This window comes from Nomascus leucogenys, chromosome 13 (assembly GCF_006542625.1).
Source record: "Nomascus leucogenys isolate Asia chromosome 13, Asia_NLE_v1, whole genome shotgun sequence".
Classification (NCBI taxonomy): Eukaryota; Metazoa; Chordata; class Mammalia; order Primates; family Hylobatidae; genus Nomascus; species Nomascus leucogenys.
The window spans coordinates 81,778,316-81,800,697 of record NC_044393.1 but is presented as its reverse complement, the minus strand read 5'-3'; the positions used below and the strand labels follow the sequence as shown (position 1 = coordinate 81,800,697).

The window sequence follows — 22,382 nt, the reverse complement described above, 5'->3', positions numbered from 1 at the left end:
CAGGGGTAAAATGGAGTGCAAGCCTGAGATGTGTTGGCAATACAAATGTGACACATTCTGTATAAAGCCATCCAGTGGATGTGCTGTTAAATGTGCATGTGGCATCATCTCATTGAGCACTTCCCAAGGAAAACTTATGACCTGGAGAGTGACTGTGTCACATCACACAGCCCTTGAGAAAATGGGGGGTTCCTGTGCCGGTTCCATGAAGTAATTTAACAGTTACTCTAGAGGTCTTGCAAGACATCACGGTAAATTCTTGTGATAACCCTTCTGATAACTATGAAATTGCTTTGTCTCACCCTTGTAGAATAAACAATGAGACATACAACCGTGTCAAAAGCAGAAAGGTCTCAGGTGTGTAATATAGAAGTCCAAAAGGTAAGTGTAGATGGCTGATACTGCTTTATCACAGGGAGAAGAGCTACAATAATAGAAGGATTTGAGACCTTTTATTGGCATTGTTCTTAAAAAGAATAATAGAAAAATTAGTACCTTATATTTGTGATAGATGAGAAGTCCCAATCTAAGCATGGAAAATAGAGAAAGGATTAGAGTCACTTTCCCAGTAATATTTAGATAACTTTCATGCATGATGAGAATTTACTTAATACATAATGGAAATGAAGGCATATTTTTCTAATAAAAATTACATATGCCCAGGCTAAAACCTTAAATTGTCATAGAAGGCTATAAAAGAAAGAAAAGTATCTTCTCACATCTGTAACAACTGTTCCTTGCAGAACATTTCTGGGTATGTGGGTGCATGTATTTTTGCTTATCATTTTATAAAATATTCAAAGTGTTTTGTACCTTTCTGTTTTCTTCTTGGACCTCTTTCCATATCAAAACTGGTAGGTTCCTCTTATTGCTAAAGGGGTCAGAATAAACTTTTACAAGTAGAGAAATGAAGCTTGAATCGTCTGACACAAATAGCTAGAGAAATTTAAAGGAAATAAGATCACAACTAACTTAAGAACTGAATATGAAGGTAGATACTTCAGAGAAATATAGGGCTTTAGAGACTCATTACAAAAACCACTTCCTAGAAATAAAAAATTTCCACATAGTGACCCAGTAGCACTGTAATTCTTTACTAATTATGTATTTATGTGATTTTTAAATCTATGTCGGTCTCCTTCATGATAATGTTAAGTTTCATAAAAGCAGGGCCATTCATCTGTTTGCTCACCATCATATTCCAAGTTCTTGGCCCAGTGTCTGGCACAGACCTTTAGTATTAATAGAAGTAAAAAAGTGAACAAATAAAAGGAAACTTAGAATGCCAAATGAGTTTTTGGTGCAGTTGTTTATTTTAATTCCCCAGATGAAGAAACTGAAGCATGAGGTAATGTAACTAAGGTTATCCTTGTGTAGTGGCAGGGCTGTCAGTGAATCTAGGATTCCTATTCTAATTAGAAAACCAAATCAAGAAAAACAAAACAAACAAACAAAAAACCTGAGACTCTCATTAGTGAAGTTTCTAAAGCTCCTGGAATAAAACTAGAAATGCCAGAAGAAGCTCTAAATAGCTCTGTTTCTTTATATAAGAAATAGTAAAGATGGAACGAAAGGGTAATTATAAAAGCAGTTTATTAATTTTGCCAAGGCACCCAGGAGATAATGGGGTTTTCATGAAATATGACTTCTCAGAGATGGTAAGATTTGATGCTAGAGTTCAACATGGCTTTGACATTTTTTAATTCTTCCTGTTCTTTGTTGGAAAAGGAGAGAGGCAGAAGGAAATGGAGATTCCCGACAAGTAGAAGTGAAGCATTACCGCAAAGGAGAAAGATGCTTCCAGTGTGTCATTGCGTTTGACTTTATTGAAGTTATTCATGAGGTGTACAAAAAGCAAACATCTTAGGGCTTACAGAGGTCTATTCCTGATTACTTTCACCCTGTCTATCATAAAAATAGAATGGCTGACATAAGTAGATTTTTCTCTTGTTTAATAAAAGGCTGGCATGGTGGCTTCAGTGTCATCAGAGCCCCAGGCACCTATTGTTCCATTGCAGCACCCTAACACAGGCCTTTGCTCTTTAAGGTCAGCTTATGTCCCAAGATGGCTGCTGGAGCTCTGGCCATCACATCAACACTGCAGGCTGAGATAAAGGGCTGAAAAGATCCCCTGTCAGCTTAGATCAACTCCCTTTAAGCAGCCTACTGGGAAGTTCCATATAACACTTCTGCTTACAGCTCAGCCTCACTGGCAGCAAGCTTGGAATTTTAGTTTTGTTTACCATATATCTAGCTTAAAACTAGGGTTATCTAAGCAGGAAGGAGAGATTTTAAGATAAACCAGTGAGAGTCTTGTTTCCATAGGGAATCTTAATTTGGCTTAACTATGGAATGTAATAGGATTTTTGATTCATTAGAAACTGCTAACTTGGTTATTTATTATTGATGACTGGTGATATGGATTTGAAAAAGAAATAGGGCTGAGACAAATTATGATTCACTTATCCATATACACAAATGATTACTAGCAGAAATTTAGGGATACTCAGGGTACATAACTAGGTTTTTGAGTTCAGTGCATACATAAAACAAATAGCAATGCTGAATGTTAGATACATGGAGATGCAGTTTGAATCCATCAGCTTGATGATTGTTCTTCAGGTTCACGCATAGTTGTGTAGGTAAATGAATAGAAATCCAGGCTCTTTGGATTACCTTAGGGAGCCAAGAGTTGCTGGTAAGAATGGCATTGTGATGGAGAACCTCTGCCTTCCACAAGGAGAAACCAGGCCCTATGCCAAGTACTGAACTTACATAGTCCCACTGATACAGTCATCCTGAAAGATAAAGTCCTCATTTTAGATGTTAAAAAGCAAGACTCAGTTTAAATAACCCAAACCGTTCCTTAGTGTACCTTTCAGAAACAGAATACTGGATCTGATATACTGTGAATCTGAACCGACATTGGCAATTTGCAAACTATTTAAGTTAGCTTTGATTTTTCTGTCTGAGGACAGCATTCTCCTGGGGGCATTGAGTAAAGACGGAGGGTAGGGGATAAAAGGAGAGAGTCAGTGAAGTAGACTCAAGGCCATAGGTTTAAGAAGTTTCAGTAATAAAATATTCTTTAAGGTGCCAGCTACTCCATTGGAGGGCTGCTTTTCTTACCAAGAATTTCAAATTCCTTCTGCTTTTCTGCCAACCTATAACAGACTTCAGAGTATAGACACAAGAAAGGCAAAATTCAAACCAGTCATTAGGCTTTCTGATAGAAGAAATATTAAAACTTCTAGATAAACTAAATTTGTACTATTACTGATTTTAAAAACCATAGCTTTTAAAGTTCTGATAAAAAATGTAGTTCATTGCAAAGTCAATCTCTTGATTCTGTGTAATTCTGTAAAAAGACAGAATGGTTGACAAGTCATGAACTCCTTCTGAACACCTGATGCCACTGAATAAATAACTGTTTCAGAGCTTCTGTGCCTGGAATTGTAGCTGCGCAGCAATTAATGCAGCATTAAATTGGGTCCGCAAGTGCTTAACTCTCACCTTTGGGAAAACATACTTGCCTACATCTAGCTGATTATATATCATAGTTCCTGGGTGAGGATTATAACAAAAAGTATAATTAAGACTTTTGAATCTGGCTACTCAACAATGGGAACTGCTGTTATTTGACACTGGTGTTTGTGGCACCCTGGACCTCTTTGTTGGAATTGGCTGCCACTTAGAGTGACACTTGTGTTTGCATGTGTTGTAGGAGGAAAAAGAGGCCTGCAGTTGTCAGCAGTAACTATAGACCAGTTTAGACACAGGACAGTCTCACCTTTAGCCAGTGTGGTATTGTACCTCGAAGGTACAGGACCAGACTTGTTCCTGCCACCATTCTCTTGGTGCTGAGGATCTGTGGAGTTGCCACCATCCTTGAATGGACAGGCAATCGTCTTGTTGTTCTTTTCCGGGAGATAGTGTCAGGCCACCAGAATTTAAATTGTACCTCAGCCCTCATGTGTTACATAGTCATGCCCTAATCTCCATATGAAGCATTCTATAAAAGAACTGACAAGAGCCAGTTACATTTTTCTTATGACCTCTTTGATTTGTTCTTTTTGTACATGCGACGGGTATGATCATACTAGTTATAATAAAACGATTCAGAATCTGAGCAAATATTGCACGAATACTGTGTATGTATGTGCATGTTTTCTTTTGATCAAATTTAGAACTTGAAAACAGATAGTTTTCAAATCGAGCAATAATGTATATCTGTGCATGTGCATTTTAATATACACTTTTAAAAGTGAGACTTTCTGAAAATGGAAAATGGCAGTGTATCGCACATTCAAAATCCTGGGCCACGGCCAGCCCAGAGAGACTCGGGAATGATGCCCACTCTTGTTGATTCTCGTTTCCTTCCTTACGGTCTAGAAACTTTGTTCTTGGGGATGAAGATACCAGATGGGTAAATCCCCCCCATACCCCAAATTAGTTTAAGGGAGATTGGAAAGAAATATTGGAATACTTGCAACTAAAATCAACCACTTTGTTTTGTACTTGATTTTGTGCTGTCACCTCAGCTCTCTGTGGCAGGTACAATAAATAACACTCAGTAAACACCCATTCCAAATTCTTTCTTCCTTCTTCTTTACCCTAGAAGTGAGAAAACAAAAATAATCAATTTCCTAGCCTCCTTTGTAGCTGGGATTCCCAGCCTCCTTTGCATGATATAATTGTAGCGGAAGGGGTGGAAGTACAAATCTCTGGACCTCCCCCTTCCTCCACCCTGAGGACATGGGCATAATAACTGCAGGTGCAGTAGCTACCTTGAACCGTGAAGACAGAAGTCAACTGCTCAGGGTGGCTATAAGGGAAGACAGAACAGGGGGCCTAGTTATTTGTTGATACACTTGCATAGTTATATCAGCCCTGAGTTTCCCATCCAGATTTCTTATTACACAAGAAAAATAAACCCCTTACTTGTTTAAGCTACTGTTTTGAGCTTCAGCTGTTACTGTACTATTATTGTAGTTGAACACATCTTAAGTGATATACATTTCCTTTTTGTGGTAGCATTGCAGGCTGAAGTGTTTGTCAATTTGTAGTAGATATAATAAGGGTAGTATTTCTTTTCATCCTCATTATAACATTATTTCATTTACTTTAGACTTGTCTCTATCCCATCCTGTTTTAAATATGAGCAACAGTTGAAGTGCTGTTTAGAATTGCAGGTGTCACTAACATTTCTGTGAGTTTGTGTGTCATGTAGTTTGCTGAGTGCTCTAGGTATAATGATGAATAGGACAAGATACCTACTCCTAGGGAGCTTATGGACTAGGTGGGGACCACACAGAAATACATGTTGTTGGTACAGTGTGGTAAGTTATAAAAGTCTCTTCTTTGTAAGAACACAGAGAAGGAGCATAATCAGTTAGCTTTTACTGTATAATGAACTACGACAAACTTAGTGGCTTAAAACAGCTACCATTTTATTCACATCCTGATTCTGCAGGTTACCAGTTTGGACTGTTACCAGCTGGGCTCACTCCTGCTGAGTTGGTTGAGGTTTGGCTGCTCTAGGCTGTCCTCACCATAGATAGCTTGTAGTCTCTCTCCCGCTTGCAGGCTAGCCTGGGGTGATTGACATGGCCCTGTGCAGGGTTGCAAGAGAGGGGCCCAGGTTTGAAACTGGCATACCATCACTCTTGTCATATTCTGGTGCCCACAGCAAGACACAAACACAGCCCAGACTGAAGGGATGGGGAAGTAAACTCCATACTCCCATCATGAGAGAAGCTGTGAGGTCATGTTGCTGGGGGCACGGATATAGAAAAGAGTAAAGCATGGTGGCCATTTTTGCCATCTACCACTGGGTTCTGAGAGAACAGGGGAGGGTATAGCAATAATTTTCTTAAAGGATTTCATCTCAGATTTTTAAAATTCAAGATAATTGCATGCCCTTCTTTATTAGTACTGAATAAAAGGTGATACCATCAATCTTCATCAGTTTTGGAATCATTTTTCAATATTGCCAATTACCTTTTGAACATCAGTTTAAAAAATAACCCATAAGAAAATGCTGCTTTGAGAAAAGAAAAGTTGCATGCCAGAAAGTACAGGATTGACATGTGGTTGGACTTTTCTTTAATTTGGCGCTTCTCATGGATCATTTTAGGAGATTCTCTTCCCTCAAGATGCTCCATGAGCAATCAGTTTGAGAATCATGAACAGTAGTTCTCATCTTAGAGATTCACATGTAGAGTAAAAAGCAAGGCCTTGGGAAGTCTTGGCATTAAAGTACTTTGGCTGTTTAATGTGGTTAATTGGATTTCATTAGTGATAAGGTCAAATGTTATTGGTTTGATTTTTTATATGGGGTGGTTAGTTAATTCCATAGCTATTAACGCTTCTGACACTGGTCCACTATTGTCTTCATATTTCCCATCTATCTTGAGGAACAGAAAAACAGAACAGGTAAGCAGTGTGAGCAACATTCACCAATGTCTGGTTAATGGAAGAATAGGCTTTTGTTTTAAAGATTTAAATTTTTATTAAAATGGCTTTTTTAAAAAACCACCCCACCCCACACTATGCAGTTTTTTCCCCCTGTTCAAATAATTTTTAATAATAGGTCGCATTCCTAAGTCCCTGGTGCTACAAAGAGTTTTACATATATTACCTTATTGAATCTCCAGAGAATCCTGTTAGGTAATCATTATTACACTATTCCTGTTTTACAGAGGAAAAGTAACTGTTAAGGTTAAGTAACTTACTCAGTTTCACAAGGGTAGGGCCATGATTTGGCCATCTGGCTCCAAAGTCCATGTTCTTAACCACCATGCTGTACTGCTAAGAATCGCCCACCTAAGTGCAGAGTTCTGTGGATGACATATGAATAGGTTTTACAGGAAACGTATTAAAAAGTATGTACAATGGAGCATTCAGTCTCCCCACACAGTTCGTTGCCCATGTTTTCAGTAATTGATCCATGGTGCCTTAGATTGGAATGTGTTTTAATACAGAAAATCAAAATACCTATTGTTTCCAATGATGCCTTGTCTATTAAAATAGGTGACAGAAATATCTTCCAAATATAGAGAATTATATTGTTGTTTTAGATATAGTTTACCTCGTAGGAGCTTACTTGGCTTATCTTTACAAGGATGTGCAAGTCTTTATCAGATGGTTGATAGTGCTAACACATCCAAGAGGTACTGTCATTCTACTTTAAATTTATGAGATCTACCTTCTCAAAGAGTCTTGATGGAAAACATGTTTTATGCTTATATCAAACAATAAGACTTTCTGTTTTAAAGAAAGAAATTATTAAATCACACCTTTGATATTTGAATTAAATCACATTTACCTGCCACAAATTTATTTTAACCGTACCATTGGACAAATCATGTCAAGTATTTTTTCTGCTGTTTATGGGGCAGGACAATACGCAGAGTGAATATGAATGAAGATAGTTTTTATTTTAGGCTGTATAGTGATATGTTGTTACACACAAAAAAATTATTATTCATTAGAAGACCACCTTAGACCACCTTGTAAGATCATGGACGTCTTTCTTTCTCCACATTTGTTTTTTTTGAGACAGATCTTGCTCTGTTGCCAAGGCTGGAGTGCAGTGGCACAATCTTGGCTCACTGCAACCTCTGACTCCTGGGTTCAAGCGATTCTCATACCTCAGCCAGCCGAGTAGCCGGGACTACAGGTACCCGCCCCCACAGCTGGCTAATTTGTATTTTTAGTAGAGATGAGGTTTCACCATGTTATCCAGGCTGGTCTTGAATTCCTGGTCTCAAGTGATCCACCTGCCTTAGCTTCCCAAGGTGTTGGGATTACAGGTGTGAGCCACTTCGCCCAGCCTGCTTGTTCTTTTTAGTTATCTTTTTTTAAGGTCATCTTAACAGGATTTCTTCCCCATTCCATATACTATGAGTAATTACTCTTAACAAATTTGGGAGGGAATGTACACATCTTCTTTGGAAATAGGAATGTGGTTGTTCCTTATTTAAGCACAGATCATACAAGTCTTACAATTCAGCTATTAGTAAATGATCAGACAAATTGGTATATCTCCTACTACAAACTGTAGGGTTAACCAAAGAAAACAGATGACATTAAAGTAACAGTCATCTATAATTAATAAACAAGATAGCAGCATGTGCAACCTATTACCATCTCAAGACAACAGAGATAACAAAAGCAACCTTTCTGAAAATGGTTGTGCTCCTACCTCTCAGTACCCATTCAGGGTAGGAACATTGTGGTGTTGCTAGGCAATGTGTGAAGACAGAGTTCTTGGAGCAGTTTGGGGTCCACCAGTGATCTGCCAACAACATTGGCAGAATCACTAATTTGGAGTACCTTTATAAAGATTATAGCTATATTTAATTATGAAAAGTGGTTATTTGCCATCATTCTTCAAAAACACTGATTTTTTTCACTTTGAATGGCAAGCTAAATACTATATTATTCTCGCATTGTTCTAGAAACCCCGTAGTTTACAAATTTAGTGTGTGTATTCAGAATCACCCAAGCTGCTTGTAAAAAATGCAGCTTCCTGGCCCCATCCCCAGAGATTCAGGATGTGGCCCAAGACTCTACTGTTTAATAAGCTCCGTAAGTGACTCTGAAGCAAGTGGTCCATAGACCTTGAACCAAGGGCTCACAATAAAAAATTAGCTGGGTGTGGTGGACGTGCCCCTGTGATCCTAGCTACTCGGGAGGCTGAGGCAGGAGAATCACTTGACCCTGGGAGGCGGAGGTTGCAGTGAGCCGAGATTGTGCCACTGGACTCCAACCTGGGCAAAAGAGTGAGATTCCATCTTAAAAAACAAAAACGAAAGAAATCGACGTACCATCAGAACACTACGGTAATCATTGCTGCAGACAGGACTCACCAGTGGATACCAAAAGGTGATGGACAAAACTTTGAGAAGAAACAGGATGTTTGCATAGTCTCAAAGTGTCTCCTGCAAGATCTCAATTACAGAAAGGAAAAATGGTAGCTTTGTTTTGGAGAATCCCCACAGACACTAATCAGGTAATCAAGGTCAACATCAATAAAAAGATCTGTTGCCATAAGGTAGCCCCTGAAATCAGGCAGGAGAAGGGCATATTGCTTCTGTAGAATTCTTCCCAGTAGTGCGTAAACTCTTAACCATGAGAAAACGCCTAGGTGAGCCCAAATCACGAGTGACTCTACAAAATATCTGACCAGTATTCTTCAGAAGCGTCAAGGTCATAACAGAGAAGGAAAACTGAGGAACTGTTACAGATGAGAGGGGACTAAGGAGCCATGGCAATTACATAGGATCCAAGATTAAGTCCTGAAACAGAAAAGGAACATTAGTGGGAAAACTGGAAATAGCCGAATTAAGTCTGTAGTTCAGTTACTACTATTGTAACATTGTTAAATCATTACCTTTGATAATTGTATTATAATTATCTAAGATGTGGACATAAGGGAAACCTAGGTGAAGGATAGATGGGAATCTTTTGCCTATTTTCTGTAACTTTAAAATTTTTTCACAATGAAAATGAAGAGAGTATATTTGCTTAGTATTGTGTATACACTGCAACAGTTAGTATTCAAGAATATATAAAATCCCCACTTAGCCAACCTCTTCAGGATTTGCCCGCCCTGCCCAATACACTTTTATATTCTTGCCAAACAAAATCTTGTATTGTTAACCCCTTTGGAGGGAGGTGGGAGTAATACAATTTTTGTCTCTATTATAAAATATTTAATTTTTTTTTTCTTGAGACGGAGTCTTGCTCTGTTGCCCAGGCTGGAATGCAATGGCGCGATCTCGGCTCACTGCAACCTCCACCTCCTGGGTTCAAGTGATTCTCCTGCCTCAGCCTCCTGAATAGCTGGGATTACAGGCATGAGCCACCATGCCCAGCTAATTTTTTGTATTTTTAGTAGAGATCGGGTTTCACCATGTTGGCCAGGCTGGTCTCGAACTCCTGACCTTGTGATACGCCCGCCTCAGACTCCCAAAGTGCTGGGATTACAGGCATGAGCCACCGTGCCCGGCCTATAAAATATTTTAAGCCAATGTAACGACTAGCTGCATGTCCACACCTCGTTTTTAAAAATATAGCAACCCAGCAAAGCCCGTGTTCCCATACTTTGTGGCATCCTGCTCCTTTTGTGTACTTCCACCACACCACATGACTGCTACCACTCGGAGATCATCAGTGGACCTTGGTGTTTACTATTCTTGTTCATTATTTTTCACTTTTCCAGTCTTGGCATAAGGTGCATCCTACCGATCAGATATACCACTTTTTTGCTCTGCATGTTTGTCTAATTCACTCCTTTACTTTGTAGATTTTCACTGTATGAATACCCAGTATTTATCCATTCTGTCACTGGAAAACAGAATGAGTGTTTTTTGTTGGGTTGGTTTTTGTTTTGTTTTGTTTTTTTGAATGAGTTCTGTTCATTTGTAAAAGTGTTTTCTGAGGCCAAAGGAGATCTCTACTCTTTCTGAACTCCAGTAACACTTATCTATGACTTTTAACTCAGCATTTGTGACTTTCCATGATAATAATTGTTGTTTCCTGCCATGTCAGATGGAAAGCTTCTTGAGCGTCTGATTCCCAAAGATGGATGTTATTAGGACAGTAAGAATTTAGTTTTCTTTCACGAATAAGTGAATATTTAAATAATGAATTAAACACTGTCTACACATAGATCTTGAGAATACTTGCATTTATTCCCTTGATTGTTACATGATGTTACCCCCTGGGGACTTTTCTTTATTGGAAAGATTTATGCAATATGGGAAACTGGTTGCTGAGGTGGAAGTATGGAGCATACATAAAGCCTAAAGCTTTAATTTGAGAATTATGTGCTAAGTTTTCAAGCAACACAGGTACTGGGTTTTGTGTGTGTGTGATTGTGTGTGTGTGTGTTTTAACATCCTATAGGAAAGTTGACAAAATTATTAATAATTTTACTGCATTTGGCATGGCAAAGCAGAGAGGAACTGACTAATTTGTATTATGGCAAACTCTTGCTTTTGTGCACATTCTTAATAAAACGAGTAATATTTGCCTCTTACCATTTAGAATCTATACCTAGAATGGAATTACCCTAATTATTTTCCTCCAAAATTATTTTGTTGAGATGTTGATGTTACTCTGAAAACATTTAACAGATTTCACAGCCCTCTTGCCTATCTTATTTGATTTCTTCAACAGCTTTGGCAAAAATAAGCAGGGATAATATTATCATCCATACTCGACGGGTTAGGAACACTGGAAGGGAAGCTGGGGGAGATTAAAGACCTGCTCGAGGTCACAGAACAGAACCAGAAACCAGATCTTTCAACTTAGTCCTGTCTCTGTCCAGATATTACAGTTCCAGTGCTTAAACTAAGCAAAAGTATTAATTAAGGTGTTATTGCTTAGCCAGCATTTTAATAGATAGTTCGGTAACATAATACCCACTCAGCAGTTCATTAGAGTAATTTGGGAGTTTCTCATCTTTAGTGAGAGTAAGTATTGTTAGTGATTAGTAACTGTCTTTTTGCTACATTCTGTGTCAGAAGGGTTCAAAGGAAAGATTACACCAAACATTGCAAAAGAGCATGTTGTGACTGGTGTGTATTTTAAAGGGAAGAAAATCTTATAAGTGAAACAGATAGGAAGGTGTGACATAACCTTAAGTATCTGAGATGACAAATGGTTTTTTGATAGCTTGAGATCTACAGAGGAATTAAAACCTCTCGGCATATAGACAAGTGCAGTTGATCACTCAAATTGCAATTTTATAAAATGCAGCAGCAGTATACGTAGAATATTGTCTTCATGTCAGAAATGCACCTTTGTGCTTGAAAATGATAAAAAATTACAATCGATCCTTACAACTGTTCTGTTCATCTTTATTGATCAGGTGCAAGAAAGATAAATCGTAGCCCAAATAAGATTATAGTAAATATTAGCATCGTAGGGGACTATAGGTTGATAGAAAGCCATTCATCATCTCAAATGGTGACCTGTCCATGGCTCTAGCCACCCTGAGTCTGCTGTCTAATCACATACCTATTGATTTTATCTACATCCAAGAATCCTGGATGTGACTGTCATTGGACAACCTAGATTGTTAAATGCAAAGGGGTCACTGGTGTGAAGAGGATTTCACTTTCATTTTTTCACCAACCAACAATGATTTATTAAAAAATAAATGATCCCAGGCCATGCATTTGAAACCTGAGTGATTAGAGAATGAAAGGTACACAATAGACTACCATATTGTGGTGGTGTTTTGTTGTTGTTGTTTTTCTTAATGCAGTGCATTTTGCAGGATATTTCATTGAGTCTCAGGGCTCATGGGGTCATTTAGGCCATCTCCTGCAATAAGACCAGTTTCAGTGTAGCTAGTCAGAATGGATAAATTTTGCTGCCCCAGGAAAGGCATTACTTTGCCACTGCATCTTGGTTTATGTTGTTTATGTGTCCATTCATGTTCATAGTGGAAACATTTTTTGTTATTAAAATTATCTAAATCTGCCCCCTTGTTCCTACTGATTAGTTATAAATGTTGCTGTTCTTGTGGTCATGTGGAAATGATAGAACAACTTAAGCTCCATAAAGAAAACTTTTTTTTTTTTTTTTTTTTTGAGATGGAGTTTTGCTCTTGTTGCCCAGACTGGAGTGCAATGGCTCCATCTCCGCTCACCGCAACCTCTACCTCCTGGGTTCAAGTGATTCTCCTGCCTCAGCCTCCTGATTAGCTGGGATTACAGGCATGCACCACCACGCCCAGCTAATTTTTTTTTTTTTTTTTTTTTTTTTAAGTAGAGACGTGGTTTCTCCATATATGGTCAGGCTGGTCTTGAACTCCTGACCTCAGGTGATCCGCCCACCTTGGCCTCCCAAAGTGCTGGGATTACAGGCATGAGCCATACCATCTTGATGACAAAAATATTGTGTAGAAAGAAATGATCTTTAATATCCAAGTAGGAACACCAATGGAATAATAGACAAATATGAATATGTGTGAATTTCAGTTTTTGATCTCAGGCATCCTTTGATCTTACAAGAGTAGATTCCAAATAATGGCAATCTAAAGAATCTTTCCAAAATGTTAGGAATTTTCTCCAAAGGATCAAATGATAAGGAATTGTAACTGTGAACGTTTACTCTGTAATTACAATCCGCATACCAACAACTGTACTGTTATTTAAACGAGTAGCTTTACATGTGTTTTGTAAGTATCCATGCCACCTATACAAGAAAGCCTTCTACTGCTTGAGTGGCTGAAACAAGGTTTTATGTGTTTTTTGAAGTTGTAAATCTTCCACACGTTTTGTCATCTTGGATAGTGAAACCTTTGCTATCAATCTTTGTCCACAGAGCTCAGAGTTCTACAGAGTCACCACTGAACAGTATCAGAAAGCTGCTGAAGAGGTGGAAGCAAAGTTCAAGTAAGTTTTTAATAGTATTATAATTATTTACTATTCTTAACAAGATGAAAGCACACTTGCAGTGCTTTTTGCACAGAACATAGTTTGTTATATAGCACTCTAGAATACTTGGAAGAGTTTTGGGGTGGTTGAGATGGGGCCATGTTATCTGCTATACTGGAATTCAGATGCCAAGAAAAAGGCATTTGATGAAAGCCTGTTACAAATCAATGTATTTTATGAACTGGGGGAAATTGAAAGCAATGGTAATAGAATTATCATTCGTAATAATATATAAAATAGAATGCCCTTGATTATGAAGGTCATGCTAAATTGCTACTCTATTAAGGGAAACATAGAAACCATTCACTTTTGTATAATAAAATGATGGGCATGTGCAAATTTGGGTATCTGCCTTTCTTATGGTTGGGCTGTTTTCATTTCTTCACATGTACCTTGAAAGCCTTTAAATCATAGACTTTACCTGGCCCTTGATTATGAAGGTGATGTTAAATTGCTACCTCTCTTAATCCTTGGAGTGTTTAAATGAATGTTCTGTAATTGATGGATCAAAGTGTCCGTGACCCATAGCCTTGTACTTTCCCTTTGCTGCCAGTTCTCACATTAGGTAAGAAGACATCATTCAGAATTTTTCTGAGTATATAAATAGTCCTAATGTGTAACCTCTACTAGTAGCACATGCGCAAATTAGTGAAGCAAAAAAAGTTGTTGTGACAGCTTTAGTTGAAAGATTGCATCGGGCTCTGACCTCCTTCCTTGCACATGTTTACAAGCATTTGATAAAATGATTAAACCCTAAGGTGGAATTACTACTTTCTGCTACAGTACAATTTGTGTGGTAATGGATATTAGTGTTATTGTAATGTGGATTAAAATAAAATTTTTTAAAAATTAAAGGTAGTTTGAGGTTTATTTAAAGAGCCAAAGCCCTTCAGCCTTCTGTAGTGAATTATCTCTTTAGAGGCAGCAGAGAGAGACCTTCCAAGGATGGGCCACAAGTCTCACTATTAGAGATTAATGTGAGATCTTAAGAATTTAGACATATTAATAGAGCTGGTTATAGATTTTTTAAGTTACTCTACATATATTATTTTAAGTTAGGTGTTTATTTTTCTCCCTAATGATATAGTGACTTTTTTTTAGGTGGTAAATCTTTTTTTGTCTCTATCCCATGAGAACCTTCGAGTTGGCTCCCTGAGTATTTCTTTATTCTAAGACAATAGCTATAAAAACAACTAAATTTAGGATACATTAGAGATCAATTTTGACTAGAGTGATCTGTGAAGTTTTCATAAAGAAGGTGATTTTTTAGTTCAGCCTTTAAGAAGAGTATTGAGTAGGTGGATGGGAAAGATACTCAGAAGAAAAACTGTGCTCTGTAGTTGGTGGATGACAAAGCAGTGGCTTGAGTCAGAAAGACTAGTGCAAGATAAAACTGGAAAGGTCAGTGGGTCATTAGCTGCTGGGCTGTGAAGTTTGGTCTTCATTGAGCAATGAGTCATGGGAAGATGTTTGACCAGAGGAGTGCTCTGATTTCTGGGCTCCTGAAGGAAAAGTAACCTGACAGTGGCTGTGAGGTTTAGTTGGAGACATGAAAAATAAGAACTCGAAGAATGAGATAAGGTCAGGCGCGATGGTTCACACCTGTAATCCCAGCATTTTGGGAGGCTGAGGCAGGAGGCTCGCTTGAGGCCTGAAGTTCAAAACCAGCCTGGTCAACATAGTCAGACCCTGTATCTACAAAAGAAAAACTTAAAAATTAGCCAGTTGTAGGGGCATATACTTGTGGTCCCAGCTATTGGAGAGGCTGAAGTGGTGGACTGCGTGAACCCAGGACTGCAGTGAGCTATGATTGTGCCATTGCACTCCAGTCACAGAGCAAGACTATGTCTTAGAAAAAGAAAAAAAAATCAGATGAGAAGTCTCTACAAGTGCAAGAGAAAAAAAAAGTTGTTGAAAGTTTAGACATGGCGCCAGGCGTGATGGCTGACGCCTGTAATCCCAGCACTTTGGGAGACCGAGGCAGGCAGATCACTTGAGGCCAGGAGTTCAAGATCAGCCTGGACAATGTGGCAAAACTCCATCTCTACTAAAAATACAAAAATTAGCTGGGCATGGGTGGTGCATGCCTGTAATCCCAGCTACTGAGGTAGCTAAGGCTAAGGCAGGAGAATCGCTTGAATCCGGGAGGCAAAGGTTGCAGTGAGCTGAGATCATGCCATTGCACTTTAGCCTGGGCAACAGAGCAAGACTGTCTCAAAAAAAAAAAAAAAAAAAAAATTAGACACATGAATTAGTGATTGGTTGGTGTATTAGTTTGCCAGAACTGCAAAGTACCACAGACCGGGTGGCTTAAATAACAGGTATTTTCTCACAGTTCTGGAGGCTAGAAGTCTGAGGTCAAGGTGACGCCAGGGCTGGTTGCTTCTAGGCCTCTCTCCTTGGCTTATAGATGGCCATCTGCTCCCTGTGTCTTGACAGTCTTTCCTCTTGTGTCTACATGCTAATCTGCGTTTCTTACAGGAATACCAGTCATATTAGACTAAAACCCTCCCTTGTGACCTCACTACAATTTAATTACCTCCTCAAAGACCCCTCACCCCAAATACAGTCACATTCTGAGGTACGGAGCAGTGGGCTTAGGATTTTCAGGGCACACAATTCATCCCCTAACATTTAGATAAAAGGGACAAAAGAACCAGAATTATGAGGTTAGCAGGTCGGAAAATCAGTGGAGAGTGGATTTCATAGAGAAAGATAGGTCTGGATTTTAGATGGAAAAATCTCTGTCCTGAATCTCTGCCCAGCTGCCATGTCATTCAGCCTGAACTAGGCTTGGAGTGCAAGAGGCCACGGGAAGCACGACGTTGACATCGTGATGGCTGACCCCCTGCAAGTCAGCAGGGCCCTGTAAGTTAGGCTTTGTTTTAAACAGAACCTCAACAGCATCATTCTGTCTTACCTATTAAATATTATTCAAGAATAATTAATAATATGGCCAAACTGTGTAGTAAGGAATTGGCCTTGGCCAAAGAGAGGTCTGGATTTTGGACCAAGCTCCTGAGAAATTCTAAATCCTTGGAATTTCCTAAGTGATAGAAATTGTTATTCTCAGCCAGGCGTGGTGGCTCATGCCTGTAATCCCAGCACTTAGGGAGGCCAAGGCGGGCAGATTGCTCGAGCCCAGGATTTTGAGACCAGCCTGTCCAACATGGTGAATCCCTGTCTTTACAAAAAAAAATACAAAAATTAACCAGGTGTGGTGGCGCATGCCTGTAGTCCCAGCTACTCGGGAGAGAGGCTCAGGTGGGAGGATCACCTGAGCCTAGGAGGCAAAGGTTGCAGTGAGCCGAGATAGCACCACTGCCTTCCAGCCTGGGCAAGAGTGAGACCCTGTCTCTAAATAAATAAATAAATAAATGAGAGCAAAAAAAGAAATGGCTATTCTTGCTGGGCCCCTTGGACCATGTGGTATCAGCTCAGCCTCTGGGGAGGTGAGTTTATCATGTGGACCATCAGTCAAGCAGTTTAATGAGGCTCCAATAAAACTCTGAACAGTGCTACTCAGGTGAGCTTTCCTGGTTGACAGGACTCCATGGGCACTGTCACACATTGATACCAGGAGGGCAGCAGGTCCTAAGGACATTGGAAGCTTTGCATTTGGAAACCCCCAGGCTCGGTCCTATGCATCTCTTCCTTTGGCTGATTTTCTGTATCATTGCCCTATAGTAAACCATAACTGAGTTTAACAGCTTACAGTGAGTTCTGAGTTCTTTCAGTGAATTATTGAACCATTGAATTTTGGGTGGTTTGGACCCCCCCTCCCCCGCCCCGCAAACTTGCTATTGATGTGTCAGAAGTGAGAGGAATCTTGGGGACTTTGCCCTTGGATTTTTGCGTTTTGACTAACTCCAGTGCACCCAAAACCTAGGTTTTAACACACTGTGAAGAAATTCGAATAGCTAGTTTTTTAGAGAGTGGCTTTCATTATATTGTTTTTTCTCCCAGCTACTTCCTGCTAGACTGAGCTTCCTAGAATGTTGTGTTTTGATTTGCAGTGAGTTCATTAGCTTCACACCTAGGAAGTGATAGTGTATTGGGTATAGGAGATGCTTACCATCTTTGAAGGCACAGAGATTACTTAGTAGACTGATATTTCTTTTTAGAAATTTGGCCATCTCAGATAATCAGGACTTTTGTAAGACAATATATAATATTTGCATTGCATGACAGGGGTTTTTCGCCTGGTCAGATTATTTTCACTGGCTCCTATCTGTATGACCAGCTTAGCACTTGTAAGCATCACCTTGAGGAGCTCTATCTTGAACCTCAACCTGAACTCAACAGTTTCTCTTAGGCAACAAGTTCTGAAGGACTTTGAGGATAATTTAGTTAATTGTATCTGATGAAAGTAGGATTCATTTTTGTGCATCTTGGTTACAGGAGATAGAAGCTTTTTAAAGTTCAGTGTCAAGGGCAGTATTATATACCTGATCAGAGGTCATACAAATCACTGTAAAGAGAAAGAAAGCTAAGAGCATTTGAAGCTGCCCATAACTAACCACCAGCACATTGATGCAACCTACCGGGATAGCTAATCGAATTATTTTAGGGATGCTTAAAATATTAACTCATACTTCAGCCCCTCAATTTATAGTTTCGGCAGTAAAATACTTTGAGAATTAATGGACTGTTGTCTCCTACTTTATCCACACATCATTCATTCATAGAGCCCCTGTGTGACAAGCCAAGCCTGAATATACAACTAAGAAAACAGGCCAGGATCTTATTACTAGTGTGGAACTCAGAGTTCATCGGAGAAAAACAAAAGGAAGACAGACTTTTTAAATGATGATCTTTTTAAAAAATCAAAGTTAGTTCTCCTCTTTTGGGGTGATTACATTCCCAGTGCGTATCAAGTTATTAAAAATATTACTTACCATGATTTCAGTGGGAACTAAGGATTCGAAGATAATTTGGACTATTTTCCCACAATAGATTTAAAATTTTAGCTCTAAAACCTAAATCACGGAGCAAATCCAGCATTCTTCTTACATGTAACCTTAATTCAAAAGGAATACCTTCTCTTTTCTCAATCCAACTAAAACAGTAATTGTCAACACTTCATGTCGCATTTTATAACAACTTAGGGTGCTAGTTTCTATTATATGGTGCTAGTAATGTTACAACTCATCCTAATGCAAATTATATTTTATATTAATCCTTATGCTGTACCTCATAGGTAATTAATTAAACAAAGTATTATTTTAATAATGTTACATGTGTAGTTCTTAACACAGACCTAGCACAAAGTGATAAATACTGCATTTGATTATGATACCAAAAGTTATGAAATTATGTGCCATCGGAGAAATCTCAGTATTTGTTTTTAAACAAATTCTAGATGCTGCTAAACCTCTAGCACATTAGAAGGAGTTCTTACCCTTATGGAGCTCATACTCTAGCCAGGATGACCAACACATAAAGCACTCATGATAGAATAGCATGTAAGAGAAGCCTCACAACAATGTACCTGGAGTGCTGCCGGCCTCCTGTTTCTTGGTCAATGTCAGAATCAGATCTCTGTGGCTACATTGGAGCTGATATGCCACACCTATAGAAAGAAGATGTTACCAGAGTGTTTTTGCGTGTGAATTGTTTTTAGAATAGAAAAGCAAATACCAAAGACATGTTAAATATTTTAAAGGCAATATAGGCATTGTAAAGACAATGTGATAGTAAACAAATGAAAAGCATTTTACAGACAGTTGATATTTCATTCCCATTCTGTCCTTTACATAATGAAGTGGCGAGTTTCTATTTTCCATAAAAGAAAGAAAAAATATGCATGGAAAGTGACATAGATCTATTGAAAATATTTTTGGAATGATTTCATTAGAGGTACAACTTTTTAACATGGCTTCAGTTTCTGTGAAAGAAGAAGCACTTCTAAAGAAGTACGAGTCTATGAACTCAGACGTGAATACCAGTAATACTCCTTTGTGTGCCAGATTTTAGAGGGGTATTCGCTTTTATCCGTGAATGAAGTTGTTGAAACCTGACTTATAAATTTAGGCTCACAGAAGAAGATTAGGTTATCCTTATAAAGTATTAAAATATTAGTTACCCTGTAAAAGTAGTTTAGGTGATTTTAGAGTATCTGAGGAATACTATGCAAAACTCATACAGATAAAATGGATTTTATAAATATTACCCTGTCTTTAAAGGTTTTCTTCAATGTAAAACCCTTTAACTTTAAAATGTCCTTGATTTTTTTTTTCTTTTTTAGGGGTTGCACTTTCACTGGCAATATTGTTTAGTTTCTTTTTTGGGTGTAATATTTTAATAGCTATATTACGGATGAATTTGTGAAGCCGAGGAAGACACGCCAATAATATCAGCAGGTGTTTCTTATGTTCTGTATAATTACACATGTGTATCATGGACAGTTTTAAGCAACGGTGTTTAAAGATCCTGCTTAATTGGCTGTAAAATAATTAAATACGGTTTTGACTGGCAAATTTATAATTCTGCTAGATGCATAAGCCAATGAGCCTGAATGTCAATGCAACCTCATTGTGGAAATATTAGATTAATAGAACTAATTGTACTGAAAGTACAAAGTTTACTCTGATTAATAGTCTTAAAATTCTTCTAGAAGTTTAGTCAGGTAAATTTATGTTACTTTTCTTTCTTCTCAAACTTTTAATTAAAACTTATTTCAAAAGTTTGAGCTATTCAGTTCCGTGCTTCTCTTTCTAGTTTCTCTGAAGTTGAGTTCTTGCAATTTGTTGGTGACTCCAGCTCTCTTATTGAGTAACATGCCTTATCAAAAGTATTAAAATTATATGCTGTTTTACGTGTATTTGTATCTACAGCTGACAGGTACCCTGAACAACTTCTCTAACACGTATTGATGTCTACTTATAACCTACTTTAGTGCTGTGTGAATGGATCTAATATACCAAATGTACATGATAAACGTTTTATCTCTGATTCTCATTGATCGGTTTTGAAATGATCAAATAGTGTATCTCAGTAAGACACTAATTCACATTGATCAAATTCTAAATGATCAAGTTGACTTGGTTTCTGCTGAACACAAATTGTATTAAAACAACATTACTTGAACATGCTGCCTTCTCTAATGCAGGAGTTATGTTACCAGCAGTTACATTATAACTAGAGTTATTGTATTATAAAGATGTCTCCTTCGTAATGAAAAGTTTACACAAGAAGAAAAGAATGCGATATTACAGGAAGAACAGGGCTTCAGGCAAGGATTTGGGCTTTTACTAACTAATTAAATTCTGCATTTGTATTGGGCCTTTTTTCCCCCTTTTTTAATTTGAAGGGCTGTGAGCAAGAAATATAGCAGCTGCACTGGTGACATTTTATTCCCCACGGTCCTTGGAGCCAAGTAACATCTTGATTATTCAGTAAGAGACTTAGTAATTGAAGAGGAAAAATTCTAGATAAAGTAGATATACCTGTACCCTTTGTGCACTAGCCTCTTGGTTACAATGATGTCTTTAGAAGTTTCGAGTTATTTATTGGTTTTTGTTTTTAAAACATCAGCTCACCTGCGTCAACTTCCATAGTATATCATGTCCCCTCTGGATTTGCAAATGTGCTGCTGGAGGAGGATTTCATTTGTGAAATTGAAGAAAGATGTTAATGTATTATGAATATACTTTGTATATGAAGCTAATGGCAAATACACATTTGGCTGTCACATGGACTTGGTTATTTAGAACACAGAATTCCTCAGGCAGGTTATTTATTATGTCTTTGACTTGTGTCTTCCATCTGTAAAATGTAAATTGTAACTGTCACCTTCTGTAGGGCATATAAGCTGAGAAAGTTTAAAAGTTAACTGAGAAAATTGTCTTTGATCCTTATCTAAAAAAATGGTCATAAGTTGTTTTATTCAACTCTAAGATACTGGCTCCCATTTTAGGAAAGTTGTAGATGATGCAGCTCCTTCCGTATCTCATCAGGGATATGTAAGATAGTGCCAGCTCCCAAGCTGTCAATCTGCCTGGTTTGTTTGTCTGTCCACCTCCCACCAAGCAACAAATTAGTTCCAAGGAAAGTGAGACCGGCTTTGGAGCATGCCAATATTTGACAGTATTTCTTACGATACCCATTTAGAATTGGTTATATACACAATGAAAACTTTGGTGATTAATGCTTTTTTTCCCCCTTTCTAAAATTGGAGCCCTTCAAATCAGATCTACCTGGTTATTTAATTTCTTTTTAGTTCCTTGGGTTAGATCTCTATACTTGGTCTAAATACTATTTTCTAAGATAATAGAAGTAAATGTCAAGAAACATTAACAAGAGAGATTTCCATCTGCATTCTCTCTCTACTTCATGACTGGTCGCCACAGTATTCCACTCAGCTCAGTGGTGTCCTGCAGAAAAGGGCAGGGCAGATGGCAAAGCTGATTGGGAATATAGGGATAAAAAGGGCAGGAGCAGGAGTGTACACCAAGAACAGAGAGTGTTGTAGAGTATTGTTAATTTCTCTAAAAAGACAGTGCAAACTGCAGCTATCTCATGAACATGGTCACAAGACCGAAAGGGTGACTTTGGAAACTTTTTTCATCACTTCAGCATAGGGTGTAAAGGAATCTCAACTGGTGAAATAAGCTGCTGATGGTGCAGCCAGATTGGCTGCATCCTTCTTAAGTCCATGACCTGGAGCATTCTTCTCTGTTCTTGCCATGGCAGTTGGGGTTTGTTGGCGTTGCACTGAGCTGTTCTTTCCTTTCATATAAGTGGTTTATGTGTAAACATGTAAATGATCAAACCATTCTTGTGGCAGCTCTTAGGTTTGTGGCCATACACTCCTGGATTCATGATTTGTTCTGTGTGAGCTAACAAATCGTTCTGTCTTCCCCAGCAGGAACATTAGTATTGAACTTTCTTCTTAATCAGTACGATCCATTAAGAATCTAGTAT

General features: G+C 38.3%; 1 protein-coding gene across 3 annotated transcripts in view; it reads left to right on the top strand.

Moving 5' to 3' along the window:
• Positions 1–22,382, top strand: part of CHCHD3 (coiled-coil-helix-coiled-coil-helix domain containing 3) — a 298,843-nt gene that overhangs the window by 232,648 nt on the left and 43,813 nt on the right. For all 3 annotated transcript variants that reach the window (XR_001116881.2, XM_003261353.4, XM_003261354.4), the window contains one exon: positions 13,345–13,415. Coding sequence is in view for 2 of the 3 variants with exons in the window: in XM_003261353.4 (XP_003261401.1) it covers positions 13,345–13,415 (71 nt within the window). In the remaining variant the exon portion in view is untranslated. The remainder of the gene's footprint in view (positions 1–13,344; positions 13,416–22,382) is intronic.